The sequence below is a fragment of the Conger conger genome, chromosome 19 (genome assembly GCF_963514075.1).
Source record: "Conger conger chromosome 19, fConCon1.1, whole genome shotgun sequence".
NCBI lineage: Eukaryota > Metazoa > Chordata > Actinopteri > Anguilliformes > Congridae > Conger > Conger conger.
The window spans coordinates 3207009-3225400 of record NC_083778.1 but is presented as its reverse complement, the minus strand read 5'-3'; the positions used below and the strand labels follow the sequence as shown (position 1 = coordinate 3225400).

The 18392-nt window shown below is 42.1% G+C and overlaps 1 protein-coding gene across 3 annotated transcripts; it reads right to left on the bottom strand.

The window, feature by feature from the left end:
• Positions 1–155: 155 nt before the first annotated feature.
• On the bottom strand, positions 156–16887 carry LOC133118957 (NLR family CARD domain-containing protein 3-like). 3 transcript variants are annotated; one of them, XM_061229302.1, is made up of 14 exons: positions 16841–16887; positions 14823–14966; positions 13362–13475; positions 12677–12790; positions 12123–12227; positions 11554–11623; positions 10132–10168; positions 7372–9247; positions 5793–5954; positions 3440–3613; positions 2911–3084; positions 2032–2193; positions 1808–1854; positions 156–1444 (listed from the first exon to the last, which is right to left on the bottom strand). In XM_061229302.1, the coding sequence occupies exons 2-14, from the start codon at positions 14879–14881 to the stop codon at positions 846–848; spliced, it is 3693 nt and encodes a 1230-aa protein (XP_061085286.1). In that variant the 5' UTR covers positions 14882–14966; positions 16841–16887; the 3' UTR covers positions 156–845. The 3 variants fall into 3 exon arrangements, with proteins under 3 accessions (XP_061085286.1, XP_061085287.1, XP_061085288.1); XM_061229303.1 differs by lacking the exon at positions 12123–12227; XM_061229304.1 differs by lacking the exons at positions 10132–10168; positions 12123–12227; positions 12677–12790; ... (1 more) ...; positions 14823–14966; positions 16841–16887 and having other exon boundaries at positions 11554–11758.
• Positions 16888–18392: the final 1505 nt, after the last annotated feature.

The following is an 18392-nucleotide window of genomic DNA, read 5'->3' as shown; positions in this document are numbered from 1 at the left end:
ACACTACTGTAGTCATTGTCATTGTCATTGCTTCAACTGTGTCCATTTTAGCCTCATCCTGATCTATTCATATTGAGCCCATAAGTAATCCCATAAATATGAAATAACAAGTCAAGCACATCGCATATAGTAAATCAAAACTGCAAAACATTCAGTGTATTTACAATTCAGGTTTAATCACTGGAGATTGTCATCTTTAAACACGGAATATTGAAGAAAAAAAAAAGGTTGAAACAAAATGATGACACAATAATAGGAAGGAAACTCAATCCATTAAAATTCACAGTAATGAAAATAAATAAGTAGACGAGTGAAAATTCTCCATTCTCCGTATGAGCTGCATTTGCACACAGAATTTTACACACTCATAAAATGCTCAGTTTGCCACTGGCTTCTTTAAGAGATACAAAAGACAGAATTATGACTGAAAAGGCATTTCATCCTGCCATCTTTTGACAGTATGTTAGTTATTTTTTCACATTACATTAACACATTAACGACATTTGGCAGATGCTCTTATCCAGAGCGATGTACAGTCGATTAGACTAAGCAGGAGACAATCCTCCCCTGGAGCAATGCAGGGTTAAGGGCCTTGCTCAAGGGCCCAACGGCTGTGCGGATCTTATTGTGGCTACGCCTACAGTTCTAATCAGGGCTCTACTGTATACTGTGAGTGAGTGTGTGTGTGTGTGTACTTACAGCAGTGTGAGTGTGTGTGTGTGTGTCTGTGTACTTACAGCAGTGTGAGTCTGTGTGTGTGTGTGTGTGTACTTACAGCAGTGTGAGTGTGTGTGTGTGTGTGTGTGTGTGTGTGTGTGTGTGTGTGTGTAAGTGAGCGTGTGACTCTACTCCAGTTGGCAGAGGGACACTGTGGAGCCGTCCACTCTAAACCCAGCACAGAGGGGTGTGTTTTCAGCGAAGCGTGTGTGGAATCTGTGCAGGAGGGTCAGTGTGTCAGAGTCAGAGACGCTGTAGAAGGACAGAGTGCCAGCCGGACGGTCCACACACACTCCTACCCTGTACACACACACTCCTGCACCAGCACCATCATCGCACACTCCTGCACTGCGGTTTTCACAGGGAGCAGGTATAGGTGTGTGCGTCCCCTTGTGACAGACTTGGAAATTGTGTTTATCGCACCTCATGCTCCAGGAGTTTTTATTCAGTCCGAACCGACAGTCGAAACCCCGCCCTGTCCTGCCGATTCCTTTATACGCCACTGCTACCAGAACCAGCCCGCCCTCAGACACCCTGCACTCAGCCTCCCAGTAACAGCGCTCACACACTCTCTCTCTGCACAGAACCTGGGACACATCTACAAATCTCTCTGGATGATCAGGATATGGCTCCTCTCTCCTCGGTGTGCGTGTCACCTTCCTGTTCCCCTCGGACAGAGACAGCCCTCTGTTCGCCGTGTTTGGATCCAGTGTGAGCCGACAGCCGTCTGCGCACCGGAAGGTAGGAATGTGATGAATGACATTTTTATTAATATTCATCACATTATGTGTGTGAGAGAGAAAGAGCTGTGATCGTACCGGTGTGTGTAAGGGACTTCACCTTTCATACACACACTCACACATACACACACACGCTCTCTCACACTCAAACACTCGCTCCCACATACACACACACGCACTCTTTCACACACACACACGCACGCGCACACACACACACACACACACACACACTCTCTCTCTCTCTCTCTCTCACACACACACACACACACACACACACACACTCTCTCACACATACACACACACACACACTCACACTCACACAGCAGTGTTCTGTATCGATACAGACTCACATTTCCTGGGTCCTGGTTTGGTCCTGTTCTCTCTTCCATGGTCTACGCTGTAAGAAACACAACAGTGTGAGTGTGTGTGTGTGTGTGTGCGTACTTACAGCAGTGTGAGTGTGTGTGTGTCTGTACTTACAGCAGTGTGAGTGTGTGTGAGTGTGAGTGTGTGCTTACAGTAGTGTGAGTGTGTGTGTGTACTTACAGCAGTATGAGTGTGTGTGTGTACTTACAGCAGTGTGAGTGTGTCCCGTTTAGCAGCAGACAGCGCTCTCACTCCTGAGTCTCCTGGGTGATTGTATCTCAGGTCCAGCTCTCCCAGGTGTGAGGGGTTTGAACACAGAGCTGAAGCCAGAGAATCACAGCCTCTCTGTGTGACTCTACAGCCTGACAGCCTGCAGAGAGAACAACACACACACCTTACAGCACATTCACATAAACTAACAGAGCTGTGTGTGTCACACACCTTACAGCACATTCACATAAACTAACAGAGCTGTGTGTCACACACTTTACAGCACATTCACATGAACTACCAGAGCTGTGTGTGTCACACACCTTACAGCACATTCACATAAACTAACAGAGCTGTGTGTGTCACACACCTTACAGCACATTCACATAAACTAACAGAGCTATGTGTGTCACACACCTTACAGCACATTCACATAAACTAACAGAGCTGTGTGTGTCACACACCTTACAGCACATTCACAGAAACTAACAGAGCTGTGTGTGTCACACACCTTACAGCACATTCACATAAACTAACAGGGCTGTGTGTATCAAACATATAGCAGTGTGTTACACATCTTCTACAGGGGTTGTAAAACACACTGGAACAGGATTATTTCATTTTAAAAGGTTCATTTTATTCATTTTTAAGACTGTATCAACTTAAATTATTTGAATCTATTCTCCCTAAAAATGTTTTGTCAAACTGATGTCATATTTAAAATGTGTATTTAGTCTTCTTATTCTGCCAAATGGAATAAGATAAAAATATTGCTTCAGTTCTGTGAAGTATGAAGAACTTTTCACATTCAAAATAAAACATTAGTTGTATTCGTTGTATTTAATCACAGTCACCAAGGGTTTGTGTTTGTACTCACCCCAGTCTCTGCAGTTTACAGTGTGGGTCCTCCAGTCCAGCAGAGAGCGCTCTCACTCCTGAATCCTGCAGCTCGTTGTCTCTCAGCTCCAGATCACTCAGCTCTGAGTGAGGAGAACGCAAGACTGAGGCCAGAACATCACAGCAGCCCTCTGTGAGATTACACCAACCCAGCCTGTGGAGAAACCACATACACATGGACACACACACATGTAATTTTCTGTTTGCATATGCATTTCTGGGATGTACACACAAAAGCAGGGAGGGTTTGTGTAAATTAGGGCCATAAAGTATTCTGAATAATAAGCAAAAATCTAAGCTTATTACTTTGACTATTAACCAACGAAAATAACTGAAGATTAAGGAGGCAATTCAGCTCAAGGTTGGGAGCCTACGAACATTACCAAAGTCTTTCCATATGATGCTCAGATCACATGAGACACGATCTGATTTAATGGAACTTTTAGCTTGCGCTTATCATTGCATTGCATTTCTATTGAGTTAAGGTCAAACCATGCCCAGCTACTCACCCCAGTCTCTGTAGTTTACAGTTTGGACTCATCAGTCCAGCACAGAGCAGCTTCACTCCTGAATCTCCCAGGTTATTGCAGCTGAGGTCCAGATCTCTCAGGGGTGAATTTGATGACTGGAGAGCTGAGGCCACAATCTCACAGGACTTCTCTGTGAGATCACAGCTGTTTAGTCTAAAAAAGAAGAGTTCATACAGTATATTATAGTGCAATAATATTAGGGAAAATAAAACATAATATTTGAATTGTAATAGTGATAGTGTTGATACTCAGGTTTTAGGGCTACAATCTGTAACACTCAATTGAGGGCTCACACTCCAGGATATTTAGGTCTCACAACCCAGATAGGCTAAATTAGGTTAACTCCATGGATAGGTGTCGGTTGTCAGTACCCTGATGGCACACGTATATGAATATATACACTCACCGTGCACTTTATTAGGTATTTATTAGACTTATTTTTTAGACTTCTACTGCTGCAGCCTATCCATTTAAGAGTTATGATGCGTTGTGTGTCCAGAGATGCTCTTCTGCATACCACTGTCGTAATGTGTGGTTATTTGCGTTACTGTCAGCTTTGACTAGTCTGGCCATTCTCCTCTGACGTTTCTCATTAACAAGGTGTTTCTGCCTGCAGAACTGCTGCTCACTGAATTTTCTTTTTTTCGCACCATTCTTTGCAAACTCTAGAAACTAGTGTGCATGAAAATCCCAGGAGATCAGGAGTTTCTGAGATACTCAAACCACCTTGTCTGCCACCAACAATCATTCCATGGTCCAAGTCACTTAGATCTATTTTTCCTGGATTCTGATGGTTGATGTGAACATTATCTGAAGCTACAGACCCGTATCTGCATGATTGTATGCATTGCACTGCTGCCACACAATTGGCTGATTAGATAATCACATTAATAAGTAGGTGTGTAAGGGTAATTTTCTTAATTGATTATAAATGTATTCTTAATTGACAATGTGTGTTAAGATAAGGACAATCACATGATTACAAATAACATTTTAGTGTTAATCCTTATTACTATTAGACCACTTCCTGAATTAAGTGCATACTAGGATTCTTTCTCTGTTTCTCTCCCACCAGACAGACAGCCTTTGACCTTAATGGCTCTGCTTCTCAGCTAGCACATTCTGCTCTTACAGCAAGGTCAACAAGGGGTATTCAGAAGACAAAATACTGATAAATGTTTGTGACCAGCTTCATGTCTTTTTGTTTTGGTAAAGCCCCCCCTTCTGGAAAAGTGTGTATAATACTCTTACTGTGTCTGATTCAAATCAGAAAGCTGGTAAGCTCTCACTTTCTGTTATTTCTTTGCAAATGAATACGAAAGTTAAACTGAAGTATAGCTATTGTCGTTTTTACTGGGATCTGTTTCATCAGATCAATGCTCACCTGTGAAATGTTAAAAAGGGCATTTTCCCCTAACAGGTGTAATAAAGTAAGAATGTTCCTAATAAACTGCAGGGTGAGTGTACATTTACCTTCTAGGACATAAGGCCTTAAGCATCACAGGCCCAGCTGTTACGCGGCATTACAATACATTACATTAATGGCATCTGGCAGACGCTCTTATCCAGAGCGATGTACAGTTGATTAGACTAAGCAGGAGAAAGTCCTCCCCTGGAGCAATGCAGGGTTAAGGGCCTTGCTCAAGGGCCCAACGGCTGTGCGGATCTTACTGTGGCTACACCGGGATTAGAACCACCGACCTTACGTGTCATGTACCTTAACCACTATGTTACAGGCCGCCCAATGCCAGGCAGCAGTAGATAATCTCTCTCTCTCTATGGTACAGGGTCATGCCCATCATTTAATATGGGCACACCCCAGTGAGTTATCTCACATGCAAAGCCGTATTTACACATAAACATTCAGATTACAGGTTTGTCAGTACATTTCTGTTCTTTCCTGTGACACAATTGAAACCCATATATAATCACACTTACTAATTCACTTAAAGGTACAACAGGTAAGATTTTTGTGTTAAAACATTGTCACAAGACCATTGTCCCTTCCTATCATTGAAAAAGGCTCACTGACATGCAGACTCACCCTCTGCCTGTGTTTAAATTCGGGTTTCAAAATATACAGTTGACGGACCGACACACTGTACGAAAACATTGTACAGCTGTACAACTATTCAAGCTCATTGGTTGAAAATTGGTTCCAATTTCCACAGCCAATGACGTGAGAGGGGGATGAACGTCAGCACGTTCACAGGGAAGGGGGAGGGACAAACCATGTTGTGATTTGAGGGTGTTTGTTGCTGCAATTCCTCTCTTGACCGTTACAAGTCTGAAATTACCAATTGTACCTTTAAAGTGACACGTCACTACTCACCCCAGTCTGTGGAGTTTACAGTGTGGAATCATCAGCAGCTCCACTCCTGAATCTCCCAGGCTATTGTAGCTGAGGTCCAGACCTCTCAGGGGTGAGTTTGACGACTGGAGAGCTGAGGTCACAATCTCACAGGACTTCTCTGTGAGATCACAGCTGTTCAGACTACAAAGAAGAGTATATATATTGCAGACAGTCTAATTAAATTGTGTAATATAAAGCATTGGAAAGTAAGAATATCAGTCTCGAGTGATGAAGAGTGAAATTGAGGATTTTAAGGTTGATGATGCTCTGAAGATGTCAGGTTCTGTGTTTTCTGTGTGCATTTTTGTAATATTTTTAACCACTGTGCACACCGTAGTCCCTCTCTCAGTTCATTCATTCCGTCATTCCCACACCTGATTGTCATTCCCTCTCGTTACCTTCCTAACGAACCACTCTGTTTGCCAGATTGTCATGTGCTTTTGCCATACACTCCAGCTTGTATATTAGGGGTGTGAACGGTTAAACGGTTCACCAAAACTGATTTGTAACCGGTTGCAAAAAATTGATAACTGATAACCGATAACCATGATTTGTTTCTGAAGGTGAAATGGTAAGCTCAGTTTAAAATGAATGCATGTCCACAACTAGGATTATTATTGCGGTTCTAAACTATTCTAAACTGGCAGTCGACAAGCTTCAGTAGTTTGAGCAAGCAAATATTTTTTGTGTGTTTTAAATACGTAGATGTTAGTTTGCTTATGGCTTATTCTATGGCAACTATGCAATATCTACATAAAAATGGAGCAATACGTTATCATTAGGCTATTTATCCATTGGATATTGGAACGAGAATTCCCCACTTTCAACGAAAAATGGTGGACATGAACTGCACTGCTCAAAAAATTAAGGGAACACTTAATCATCACAGTGTAACACCAAGTCGGTTAAAATTCAGGGGATATCAATCTGTCCATTTCGGAAGCACAAATGATTGTCAATCAATTTCACCTGCTTTGGTGCAAATGAAAGTGACAACAGGTGCAATAGAGATGCAAAAGCAAGACAACCCCCAAAAATGTAATGGTTTTGCATGTGGTGGCCACAGACAATTGCTCTCTCCTTATACTTCCTGACTGATTCTTCTCTAGTTTTGTGTTCTGCTAGTGTCCTTGTCACTACTGGTAGCATGAGGTGGTACCTGCAGCCCAATCAGGTTGCACAGGTAGTCCAGTCTTCCAGGATGGCATATCCATACGTGCGGTCGCAAGAAGGTTTGCTGTATCTCCCAGCAGTCTCAAGAGCATGGAGGAGATACAAGGAGATTACGCAAGGAGAGCTGGACAGGGCCGTAGAAGGGCATCAACCCAGCAGCAGGACCGGTAACTGATCCTTTGTGTGAGAAGGAACAGGAGGAGCAGCTCACAGCCCAGCACCTTTCAACTTAATAAATCAAGTTCTGATGTGTCCCTGAAGTGTTCCCTTCATTTTTTTGAGCAGTGTATTTTAAATACTGGACCCAGGTCTGATTCTCACTCGAAATAGAAAGCAGTTATGAAAACATGCAGTCAGTCATCATAATTAATGACATAATACTCACATGGCCTTCCTGCAGTTTCTGACTACTGGTACCAGTCTCTGACGACCTGCTTCTGATGTGTTGTAGCTCTTCAAATCAAACTCATCCAGGACCTCCTCTGACATCAGTAACACAAAGGCCAGAGCTGAACATTGGTGGGGTTCCAGCTCTTTATCAGAGAGTTTTCCTGAATTTTGGATTTCCTCCATGAATGAGTTGTCGTTCAATTCGTTGAGACAGTGGAACAGATTGATGGTCCTCTCTGCTGAGGATTCCGGTTTGATCCTCTTCTTAATGTACTGGACTGTTTTCCCAATGCTCTCGGATCTGTGTTCTGTCTTTGTCTGTTTGTCTGGTACAGATGACCTGCTTCTTGTCTGCCTTCCTGAAACAGATGACCTGCTTCTGGTCTGCCTTCCTGGTACAGGTGACCTGCTTCCTGTCTGTGTCAGTATTCCTCCTAAGAGGGTCTGAATGGAGTCCAGAGAGAGGCCGAGAAGGAATCGGAGGAAAAGGTCCAGGTGTCCGTTCTTACTCTGTAAGGCCTGATCCACTGCAGTCTCATGTAACTCAGACAGCTGCACTCTGCCACTGTGAGGTTTTGATTCTTCTACTCTGAGCACATTTCTGTTCTCATTTACACATGAATGAAACACAAACAAGGCGGCCAGATACTCCTGAATGCTCAGATGCACAAAGCAGTAGACCTTCTCCTGACCCAACCCACGCTCCTCTTTAAAGATCTCTGTGCACACCCCAGAGTACACTGAAGCTTCACTGACATCAATGCCACTGTCTTTCAGGTCCTCTTCATAGAATATCAGATTGCCCTTTTCCAGCTGTACAGAAGCCAGCTGCCCCAGTTTCAGGATGATTTTTGCATCTAATGCTGTCTTTGGGTTTGTTTCATCAGAGCCACAATACTTCAGATTCTTCACATTAGTCTGAATGAGCAGGAAGTGTGTGTACATTTCAGTCAGAGTTTTGGGCAGATCTCCACTCTCTACTTTACCCAACATTGTCTCCAGAACAGTAGCAGAAATCCAGCAGAAGACTGGTATGTGACACATGATGTAGAGACTCCTGGATGACTGGATGTGTGAGATGATTCTGCTGGCCTGCTTCTGATCTCTGATTCTCTTTCTGAAGTACTTCTCCTTCTGTAGGTCATTGAACCCTCGTACCTCTGTCACCTGGTGGATGCACTCAGGAGGGATCTGATTGGCTGCTGCAGGTCGGGAGGTGATCCAGAGGAGAGCAGAGGGAAGCAGATTCCCCTTAATGAGGTTGGTCAGCAGCACATCCACTGATGATGACTCTGTTATATTACAGCAGATCACATTGCTTTGGAAATGTAGAGGAAGTCGACATTCATCCAGACCATCAAAGATAAACACAACTTTGACTTCATCACCTTCAACACTTTTGATCTCTTTCAGTTGTGGAAAGTAGTGTTGCAGAAGTTGCATCAGACTGAATGCTCCTTCCTTCTTCAGATTCAGATCTCGGAAAGGAAGAGTGAAGATGAAATCAATGTCCTGATTGGCTTTTCCTTCTGCCCAGTCCAGAATGAACTTCTGCACAGAGACGGTTTTCCCAATGCCAGCGATGCCCTTCGTAAGCACAGTTCTGATGTGTTTCTCTTGTCCAGGTAAAGGCTTAAAGATGTCATTGCAGACGATTGGAGTCTCCTGGGTTGTTTGTCTCTTGGATGCTGACTCAATCTGTCTGACCTCGTGCTCATTATTGACCCCCCCACTTCCCCCCTCTGTGATGTAGAGCTCTGTATAGATCTCATTGAGGAGGGTTGAGTGTGTTGCTAAACCTTCAAATATGTATTCAAACTTCTTCTTCAAATGGGTTTTCAGTCCCTGCTGGGCTCTTTTAATGGATTCATCTGAAGTAAATATAAGAAAAATATAAGAAAAAATTATTTTAAAAAAATAAGATTAACATTTCCCATTCAATAACAGACTAAGAAGAAAAAAAAGCTTATGCATCACAGTGCTGCATTCCTTTAACAGTGTAACACATCTCTCTCACAGTATTACAGACCTCTCTCACAGTATTACACACCTCTCTCACAGTATTACACACCTCTCTCAAAGTATTAAAGACCTCTCAATGATAAACAATCACAAACAAAACTAATGAGCAAAAAGTACATACTGCTGCACTAATACAATAAGAATGAAGGAAAAAATGAATGAAATCTTAAAAACGAACTAATTTCAGGTTTATGCTGTGGATCCTTGTGGTAAATACCATCTTCAAAGGTCACATTCATTTTTAAATCTATTCTGTCTGATGGGACAGTGCTTTAGTTACTGCACAAACTCAGGACAGTCTGTCTGATGGGACAGTGCTTTAGTTACTGCACAAACTCAGGGCAGTCTGTCTGATGGGACAGTGCTTTAGTTACTGCACAAACTCAGGACAGTCTGTCTGATGGGACAGTGCTTTAGTTACTGCACAAACTCAGGGCAGTCTGTCTGATGGGACAGTGCTTTAGTTGTCTGACTTTTGAGCACAAAGTTCCTCCTTCGAATCCCCTTCAGAGACATTTAATCTTCTGTGCAATCACTACTTGAGGCAATAATTTCATTTAAATGCTATTGTGAACATGTTGTTCATGATGTTTTCTAGATGTAAGATCATCAAGGTAAAACATTATCATGAAAGTGTGAATTCTATAAATCAGAACACTGCACTGTGAGATCTGTTTGCTAAACTCATGTCAGTACTCTAATGGACACACAGTAGCAATGAGAGAGAACTTACTGTGCTGCTCATCTCTCTCCAGTGAGTCAGTGAGATCCTTGAAATAAACACATGAAGAGGTGTGCTGTATCAATGTGAAATAAACACATGAAGAGGTGTGCTGTATCAGTGTGAAATAAACACATGAAGAGGTGTGCTGTATCAGTGTGAAATAAACACATGAAGAGGTGTGCTGTATCAGTGTGAAATAATCGCATGAAGAGGTGTGCTGTATCAGTGTGAAATAATCACATGAAGAGGTGTGCTGTATCAGTGTGAAATAAACACATGAAGAGGTGAGCTGTATCAGAGCCACTGAAACGATGAGATCCTTGCTTTATGGGATCCATGATCCTGTCTCATGTTTTCTCTTGAAGGACAGTCAGGAGTGGTGCCAAACACTCTACATATCTACAGAGCAGCTTTAGCTCCTGTTCTGTAGAGATACTACTCGTTATAAATTATGAACTCCCGTGGAAAAATTGAGTTCCTCTGTGCAAGACATACAGTTAATGCTAACTATGAACTCAGTGCTTAACACGCAGTTTGGAGTCAGGAAGCTGGTCCTTGTGTGAGCCAGAGAGGGCAGGTAACACAATTAGCATTAGTCCAGCATTACGGATGTAACATTTGGACACAAAATTACAAACAAAATCCCTCAGAAAAATTAGCCGTCTCACATGATAAAACATGTAAATGAATCTTATCAGAGCACCCACTTGGCTGAGGGGAAGGGGAATTTTTAATATTTTTAAGCCAGAAAAAATGTGATGCATAACTGGTGTTATGGATGTGACACTAAAAGACAGGTATTTTAGGGAGATGCTACACTTTCTAAAAACTGTGAACTTTAATGCAGAAGGTGTGATATCCATGTAATGTAGGAGGCTTGGCTGAACATAAAAATAGCAATGATGCAATTATCTTTGTCTTGAAACGATACCAGCGTTATGGATGAAACACCATTGTGTTACGGATGTGACACGTCTGAAATGCACATTGTCACATCTCCTTCCCAATCAAATTCAAAAATGATAACACATTTGTTGGCATCTGAAATGGTTCTGAAAATTAATTTTAACATTGAGAAAACCATCTGAAATGGATTTGAATGTCTTAAAGATGCCTGCCAAATAGCATTGATTTCAATGGTAATGGAATACATTTTAAGCATTTTCCTGTGGCAAGCCGACATTTTAACAGATTTCAAAATGGTCACACTCGACTGTTTGGGACATAAAAAGTTTAATTGGGGAAGTAAGTACATTTATTTTCATGCTCAGGTTGACATTAGTGTGGAATTTTATCTTATCTTTTGAAGGCTTCCATGTACTGGAGCAACACACTTTTGCTGTGTTATCTCATTCAAAGTAAAAGTAACACAAGTAACACAAAGGAAATCACACAAGGAATTATTAAAATAGAAAAATGTATCCATCATACCTGTTTTGGTAAGGAACTTGTCTCTGATCTCTTCTCTTCTAAATGGCTGGACTCCAGTGAACGGTGGATCCTGTGAATTAGTGATAAAACCGAGATTCCAGTTAAACTCATCCTCTAACTCACAGCACATGGTGACAGAGCTTCCAGTTAAACTCACCCTCTGAGTGCAGCTCTAACTCACAGCACATGGAGACAGAGCTTCCAGTTAAACTCACCCTCTGAGTGCAGCTCTAACTCACAGCACATGGAGACAGAGCTTCCAGTTAAACTCACCCTCTGAGTGCAGCTCTAACTCACAGCACATGGAGACAGAGCTTCCAGTTAAACTCACCCTCTGACTACAGATCTAACTCACAGCACATGGAGACAGAGCTTCCAGTTAAACTCACCCTCTGACTGCAGATCTAACTCACAGCACATGGAGACAGAGCTTCCAGTTAAACTCACCCTCTGAGTGCAGCTCTAACTCACAGCACACCTGAATATAAAACATCCACCTACACCTGAAAGCTGACAGTGACATTGAAGTGTAATTAAACAGTTGTGTCAATTTAAACCCATTTCATTACCTTTGATCACCTGTGAACTCTCCTCTGAGTGGAGGATCCATTGAATGATCACTCTTCATAGACAGACAGCTGGGTACAGGTGACCCTGCTCTTTCTACCTGGACCCTGTGAACAAAACATGGAGACAGAGCTTCCAGTTAAACTCACCCTCTGACTGCAGCTCTAACTCACAGCACATGGAGACAGAGCTTCCAGTTAAACTCACCCTCTGAGTGCAGCTCTAACTCACAGCACATGGAGACAGAGCTGGAAGATTGAAGTGTATTTAAACAGTAGCCTCAATATGAACTTGTTGAATGACCTTTGATCACTCTTTTTGTGCCATAATACACCCACCAACAGCTGAACATGTCATAGTACACCCAAATACACCTGAATGTGTCATCATACACCCAAATACACCTGAATGTGTCATAGTATACCCAACTCCACTTGAATATTTAAAATACACGCTAATACCCCTGAATATATATATATTTAAAAGCTAGTAAACCTTAAAATTGTCAGGAATATTGAAGTGTAATCAAAATACAGCCTCAATACTGTTGTATTACCTTTGATCACCTGTCTCCTGATCTCCTCTGAAGTTGTATGGTTGCTCCATTGAAGTATTACTCTTCATTGACAGACAGCTGGGTACAGGCGACACAGGCCTTCCTACCCGGACCCTGTGAACAAAACATGGAGACAGAGCTTCCAGTTAAATTCATCCTCTAATTGTAGCTCTAACTCACAGCACATGGAGACAGAGCTGGAAGATTGAAGTGTATTTAAACAGTAGCCTCAATATGAACTTGTTGAATGACCTTTGATCACTCTTTCTGTGCCATAATACACCCACCAACAGCTGAACGTGTCATAGTACACCCAAATACACCTGAATGTGTCATCATACACCCAGATACACCTGAGTGTGTCATCATACACCCAAATACACCTGAATGTGTCATCATACACCCAGATACACCTGAGTGTGTCATCATACACCCAAATACACCTGAATGTGTCATCATACACCCAGATACACCTGAGTGTGTCATCATACACCCAAATACACCTGAATGTGTCATCATACACCCAAATACACCTGAATGTGTCATATTATACCCAACTCCACTTGAATATTTAAAATACACGCTAATACCCCTGAATATATATATATTTAAAAGCTAGTAAACCTTAAAATTGTCAGGAATATTGAAGTGTAATCAAAATACAGCCTCAATACTGTTGTATTACCTTTGATCACCTGTCTCCTGATCTCCTCTGAAGTTGTATGGTTGCTCCATTGAAGTATTACTCTTCATTGACAGACAGCTGGGTACAGGCGACACAGGCCTTCCTACCCGGACCCTGTGAACAAAACATGGAGACAGAGCTTCCAGTTAAACTCACCCTCTTACTGTAGCTCTAACTCACAGCACATGGAGACAGAGCTTCCAGTTAAACTCACCCTCTGAGTGCAGCTCTAACTCACAGCACATGGAGACAGAGCTTCCAGTTAAACTCACCCTGAGTGCAGCTCTAACTCACAGCACATGGAGACAGAGCTTCCAGTTAAAGGGTACCTGCACACCAAATGAGCATATGCCTAGATCTGTGCAATATATCATACAAACAACTTTTCCCATTCTCGTAAGTGAAATCAGTCATGCATAAGAATATATTTAAATTATTAATATATGTCGGTCCCGTGACACAGAATACTTGCCGAATACTTAAAATCAAAGTCAAGTCGTCGCAAGCCGCTTATTTTAACACCAGTATTCCTTGGGACAAAATGGCAGAGTGCAATGGCGCATGGTTGTTGTAATAATCAGTGGAATAACAAGGAGAAAAATTACCTCTGCGTGCCAAAGCCAGTGACAGCGAAAAAGGCACTACTTCCCAAAAACTTGGGAGATAACCTCGGAACAGGTCACACTGTAAAAACCTTCCCATTCGGCTGGAATTTGTTTGTAAGGATCATTTCAGGCCGACATGCTTTGAATGAAACCAACGATATTTGTCCACGAAAAGGAAAAGACAGTTGATACAAGCCGTGCTGCGAGTCGGGACAAGAAAAAGGAAAAAGGACACGATCATATATTTATTTAAGCCACGGAATTAGATCTTGCGATTGTGCTGGAGGTTGAAGTTTCTGAATTATTTTCACCACTCATAATGATGCATAGATTTTAAAAAAACAGCTAATTCTCTGCATTCTTCTTTTGCTTATATACTCCAGTGTTTACATTGGATTTAGAACTTTCCGGTTTGATTTGCCAACGGCTTGACATCGCAGTGCCCGCGCCATTTTGAATCTCCCGTCGAGCAGTGCTCAACGTGGTTAAAGAACTTTTAGCACTAAAAGCTATGAACTGTGTATAGACAATGTCTCTGGAACGCTTAAATGTTCAATAAAAGGATGTTAAGCATCAAAACAGGCCTTTGAGCACGTTCACTGCAGGTAACCTTTAAACTCATACTAACATTACATGTCATTTGGCTGACGCTTTTATCCAAAGTGACTTAAAGTTGATCACACTAAGCAGGAGATAATCCTCCCCTGAAACAATGCAGGGTCTTATTGTGGCTACGGATCGAACCACCGACCTTGCAGGTCCCAGTCATGTACCTTAACCACTACGCTACAGGCCGCCAATACCCGTACTGCAGCTTTAAGTCACAGCATATTGACTCCGATTCATTCATGCATACCTCTTTCTGGCAGGGCTAAGAGCTCCAGCTTCGCTCTCTGACTCCTCCGAGAGATTCATTTTCTCAAAACAGCGCCCCCTATCTCAGGAGACTGGAACACATCAGATCACGACCACGAGCGGGTTCAGAACGAAACTGGCCGACCTGAGACAAGAACAACACGCTGAACACAGACACACTAATGCACACAGAATCACACATACACAGAATATTATCACCCAGGCAGGAACACCCCCCAAACCTTTTATTTGTGAGATAAAATATTCTGGTACAGGGATGTTGGTGCTGAATCGTCAGTGTGTTTGCCCAGATAAAGTAGTCAATTTATTTACCTTTAACTCATATTGTGAGAACTCAGTTATTTTCCAGACATTATATATTTGTTAACTTTTACTTATAAAGAGCACGTGTGCACGAGCACGTGTGCTCCTTTGCAGCAACGTCCTGTTAATGTCCCCCCCCCAAGTAGCCTAAAGCGCATGTCTTTGTATGGTGGAAGGAAACCGGAGTACCCGGAGGAAACCCATGCAGACACGTGGAGAACATGCAAACTCCACAGAGGCCCTGGGCTGGGATTCGAACCCACGACCATCTTGTTGTGAGGCAACAGTGCTACCCACCGCACCGACAAAAAGTTACCATCAGACCAGTGGGCTGAGAACTGAACTTACTCAGGATTCAAAGCAGTGTTTTCAGATGACAATGAGCTCATTTGCTAACACTGCCACATTTACATTCATGTGGAAACTGAAAATGTTGACCAATGTGCACTGTCCCTGATAAATAAATTTTTTAAAAGTAACATCTGAAAACTTGAAATTGTTTGTTTTTTTCGGCTCAAATTTGATGGCTTAGATGGTGACTGCCACTGCACTGTCTCTCAATATTTAGCTGCATTTGGAATGACCACCACATGCATTGAGATAAGCTATAACGTACACTCAGTGAGCACTTCATTAGGTAGACCTGTACACCAGCTTGTTAATGCAAATATTTAATCAGCCAATCATGTGGCACTGACTAAATGCATAAAAGACGTGGTCAAGAGGTTCAGCTGTTTTTCAGACTAAATGTTAGAATAGGGAAGAAATGTGATCCAAGTGACGTTGACCGTGGAATGAATGTTGGTGCCAGACAGGGTTGTTTGAGTATCTCAGAAACTGCTGATCTCCTGGTATTTTCATGCACAACAGTCCCTAGAGTTTGCAGAAAATGTTGCAAAAAACTAAAAAACATCCAGTGAGCAGCAGTTCAGTAAGCAGAGACATGTTGTGAATGAGAGGTCAGAAAAGGGCCAGACTGGTCAAAGCTGACAGGAAAGTGACAGGAACACAAATAACCACAAATTACAACAGAGGCATGCAGAAGGGCATCCTTGAAATGCATTTAATTTTCTTCAGTCAAAACCACTATTAACCATTTAAATGAATGAATCCATACAAATGGCACTTCAATGTATTTCAATTATTTTCAACATGCACTCAAAGAAGGCCTACGCTTGTCACTGGCGTTGCTTGTACCTTGTAACAAAGATTTTTCAGAATTTTAGTTCTCAATTAAATCTGCACACATATGCAAAAAACAGTGTAGCCTAGTTCAATAATGCACTAGAATGAATTATTTAGCTACATAACGGCTCATCCCATAGGCTAATTAGAGTATTTGCGTGTAGGATAACCGCCAAAGCCTGAACTGTTTCCCATTCATTTAATTGTATGGAGATCGCATATTTGTATTAGACATATTGCATATGTCGGATATCTTCGTGGTATTATGTCCAATTACATCACCTAATGATCTATAACTGCAGGCTACGTTAAATATTATTTTATACAAGCAGCGGATTCTACGGCGTGCCCGCGTAAACTTGAAAGCAGTCAAAAACTTAATGCACTAGTCTATCATTCACGATCAGATTGATCCAATAAATGTACCACGCATTGCAATTGTTTTACTCCCCACACCCCTTCACGTTTAGCGTCTATTCTCTCAATCTCTCCCCTCAACAGGCTACTCACTACGTTCGTTTACTCCATCTTCCGTCTGCTCTTTGTTTTAAAATGTCCTTCCGTAATACTTTCAGTTCAAATTGCACAGTCTACTGCTGCCGGCTCAAATGAGCGATCGCTTGGCTAATGTAAAAAATAAAAATAAAATAAATAAAAATAAAAAGATTTACTCGTTAAACGTTGCGCCATTTATTGAATTCCATTCGTTATACAGAAATACAAAGTTTGATCCATGGATATATAATAATTTTAGCATACACACAGGCGATATTTGTGTAACTGCTTCCCAGGTCAGGGGAGGGGCCAAAGTGACTTCGCCATCCTCGGTTTACTGAGGGAGAGGGACCTCAGAATCCTGAGAATTCCTGTACCCCGGTAGCGGTCGCGCTAAACCCTAGAAAGCACGGCTGGGGCCAGACGGGCTGGGCGGCAAGGAGAGGGACAGTGCACCAAACCACCACTTACATGCACTAACCCCTATATCACTGCGTGAATGAGTGAGCGAATGGACACTATATTCACTGTAAGCTTCATTCACTGCAAGCTGCATTTACGGCAAACTATATTCATTGCAACGGATCAGTAGGCTACGCTCACATACCAATATACAGTACTCGCCACCACGAGACTGGGGTGGCCCACCGTGTTAGAAGCCCTATGGGAGGAATATGCATGGACCAGGAATAATAGATTTAAAGCAAAGACCTCTCTAATCAGTACTCGTCCACCAGACACGCGGACCTATTCGGACTCACAATAAGAAATACAATGTTGTAGGCTGGGTCACAGGAAATGGTTTTAAATGTAAATTATAACTTCTCTTCGTTTTCCCGCGCGGCAGCCGCGGATAGTTAAGCTTAACTTTCCTTAACTTTTCCCATTCATTCTCAACGGAAGTTCTTATCACTTCGGATGCGATATATTCTTGGCCGCACGTTGATATCGCGGCGCTGTTCCGAGAAAAACGAACGACGTCCTTACAGTGCGGATTCCTTAACTTTTCCCATTCATTTTCAACGGAAGTTCTTATCACTTCGGATGCGATATATTCTTGGCCGCACGTTGATATTGCGTCGCTGTTCCGAGAAAAACGAATGACGTCCTTACAGTGCGGATTCCTTAACTATTCGAAATCGCCTGGCGCGAATCATTTCCCTGGGCTCCTTTTGGTAAGTCTATCTAGATAATTATTTTACTATTAACGGGTCCTCGAATGATATTTATGTTGTTGAGGTATTCCCGATGTATTATTGTTATTTTGAATGTTCCAATTGTTCGTTTTTTATGTGGGAAAATTACAGGTAAACGGGATAATGTCTCTGCATGTCTGTTTCTCAACGTCGTAGCCAGCTACATTAACATGCTATCACATTACGGTTTTAAAATATCACCGTCATTAATAGTATTGACAATTCGTATACACGTTTGATTCGTGAAGGTTTAGACATAAAATGTATTATTGTTGCTCTTATTTCATTGCCAATTGTTTATTGACATAGGCCTAACTTACTGTCATTCAGACATCTTGGTATATGTTCCTTTATTTTCCATTAATATATTA

Bases quoted from the DNA above. Each gene is read 5' to 3' on its own strand.
- LOC133118957 (XM_061229302.1), bottom strand. From the start codon at position 14,881: ATGAATCTCTCGGAGGAGTCAGAGAGCGAAGCTGGAGCTCTTAGCCCT. The intron at 12,791-13,361 runs GTAATACAACAG...TTTTGTTCACAG, and splicing joins CAGGAGACAGGTGATCAAAG to GGTCCGGGTAGGAAGGCCTG. The intron at 1,855-2,031 runs GTAAGTACACAC...TGTTTCTTACAG, and splicing joins CGGGACACACTCACACTGCT to CGTAGACCATGGAAGAGAGA.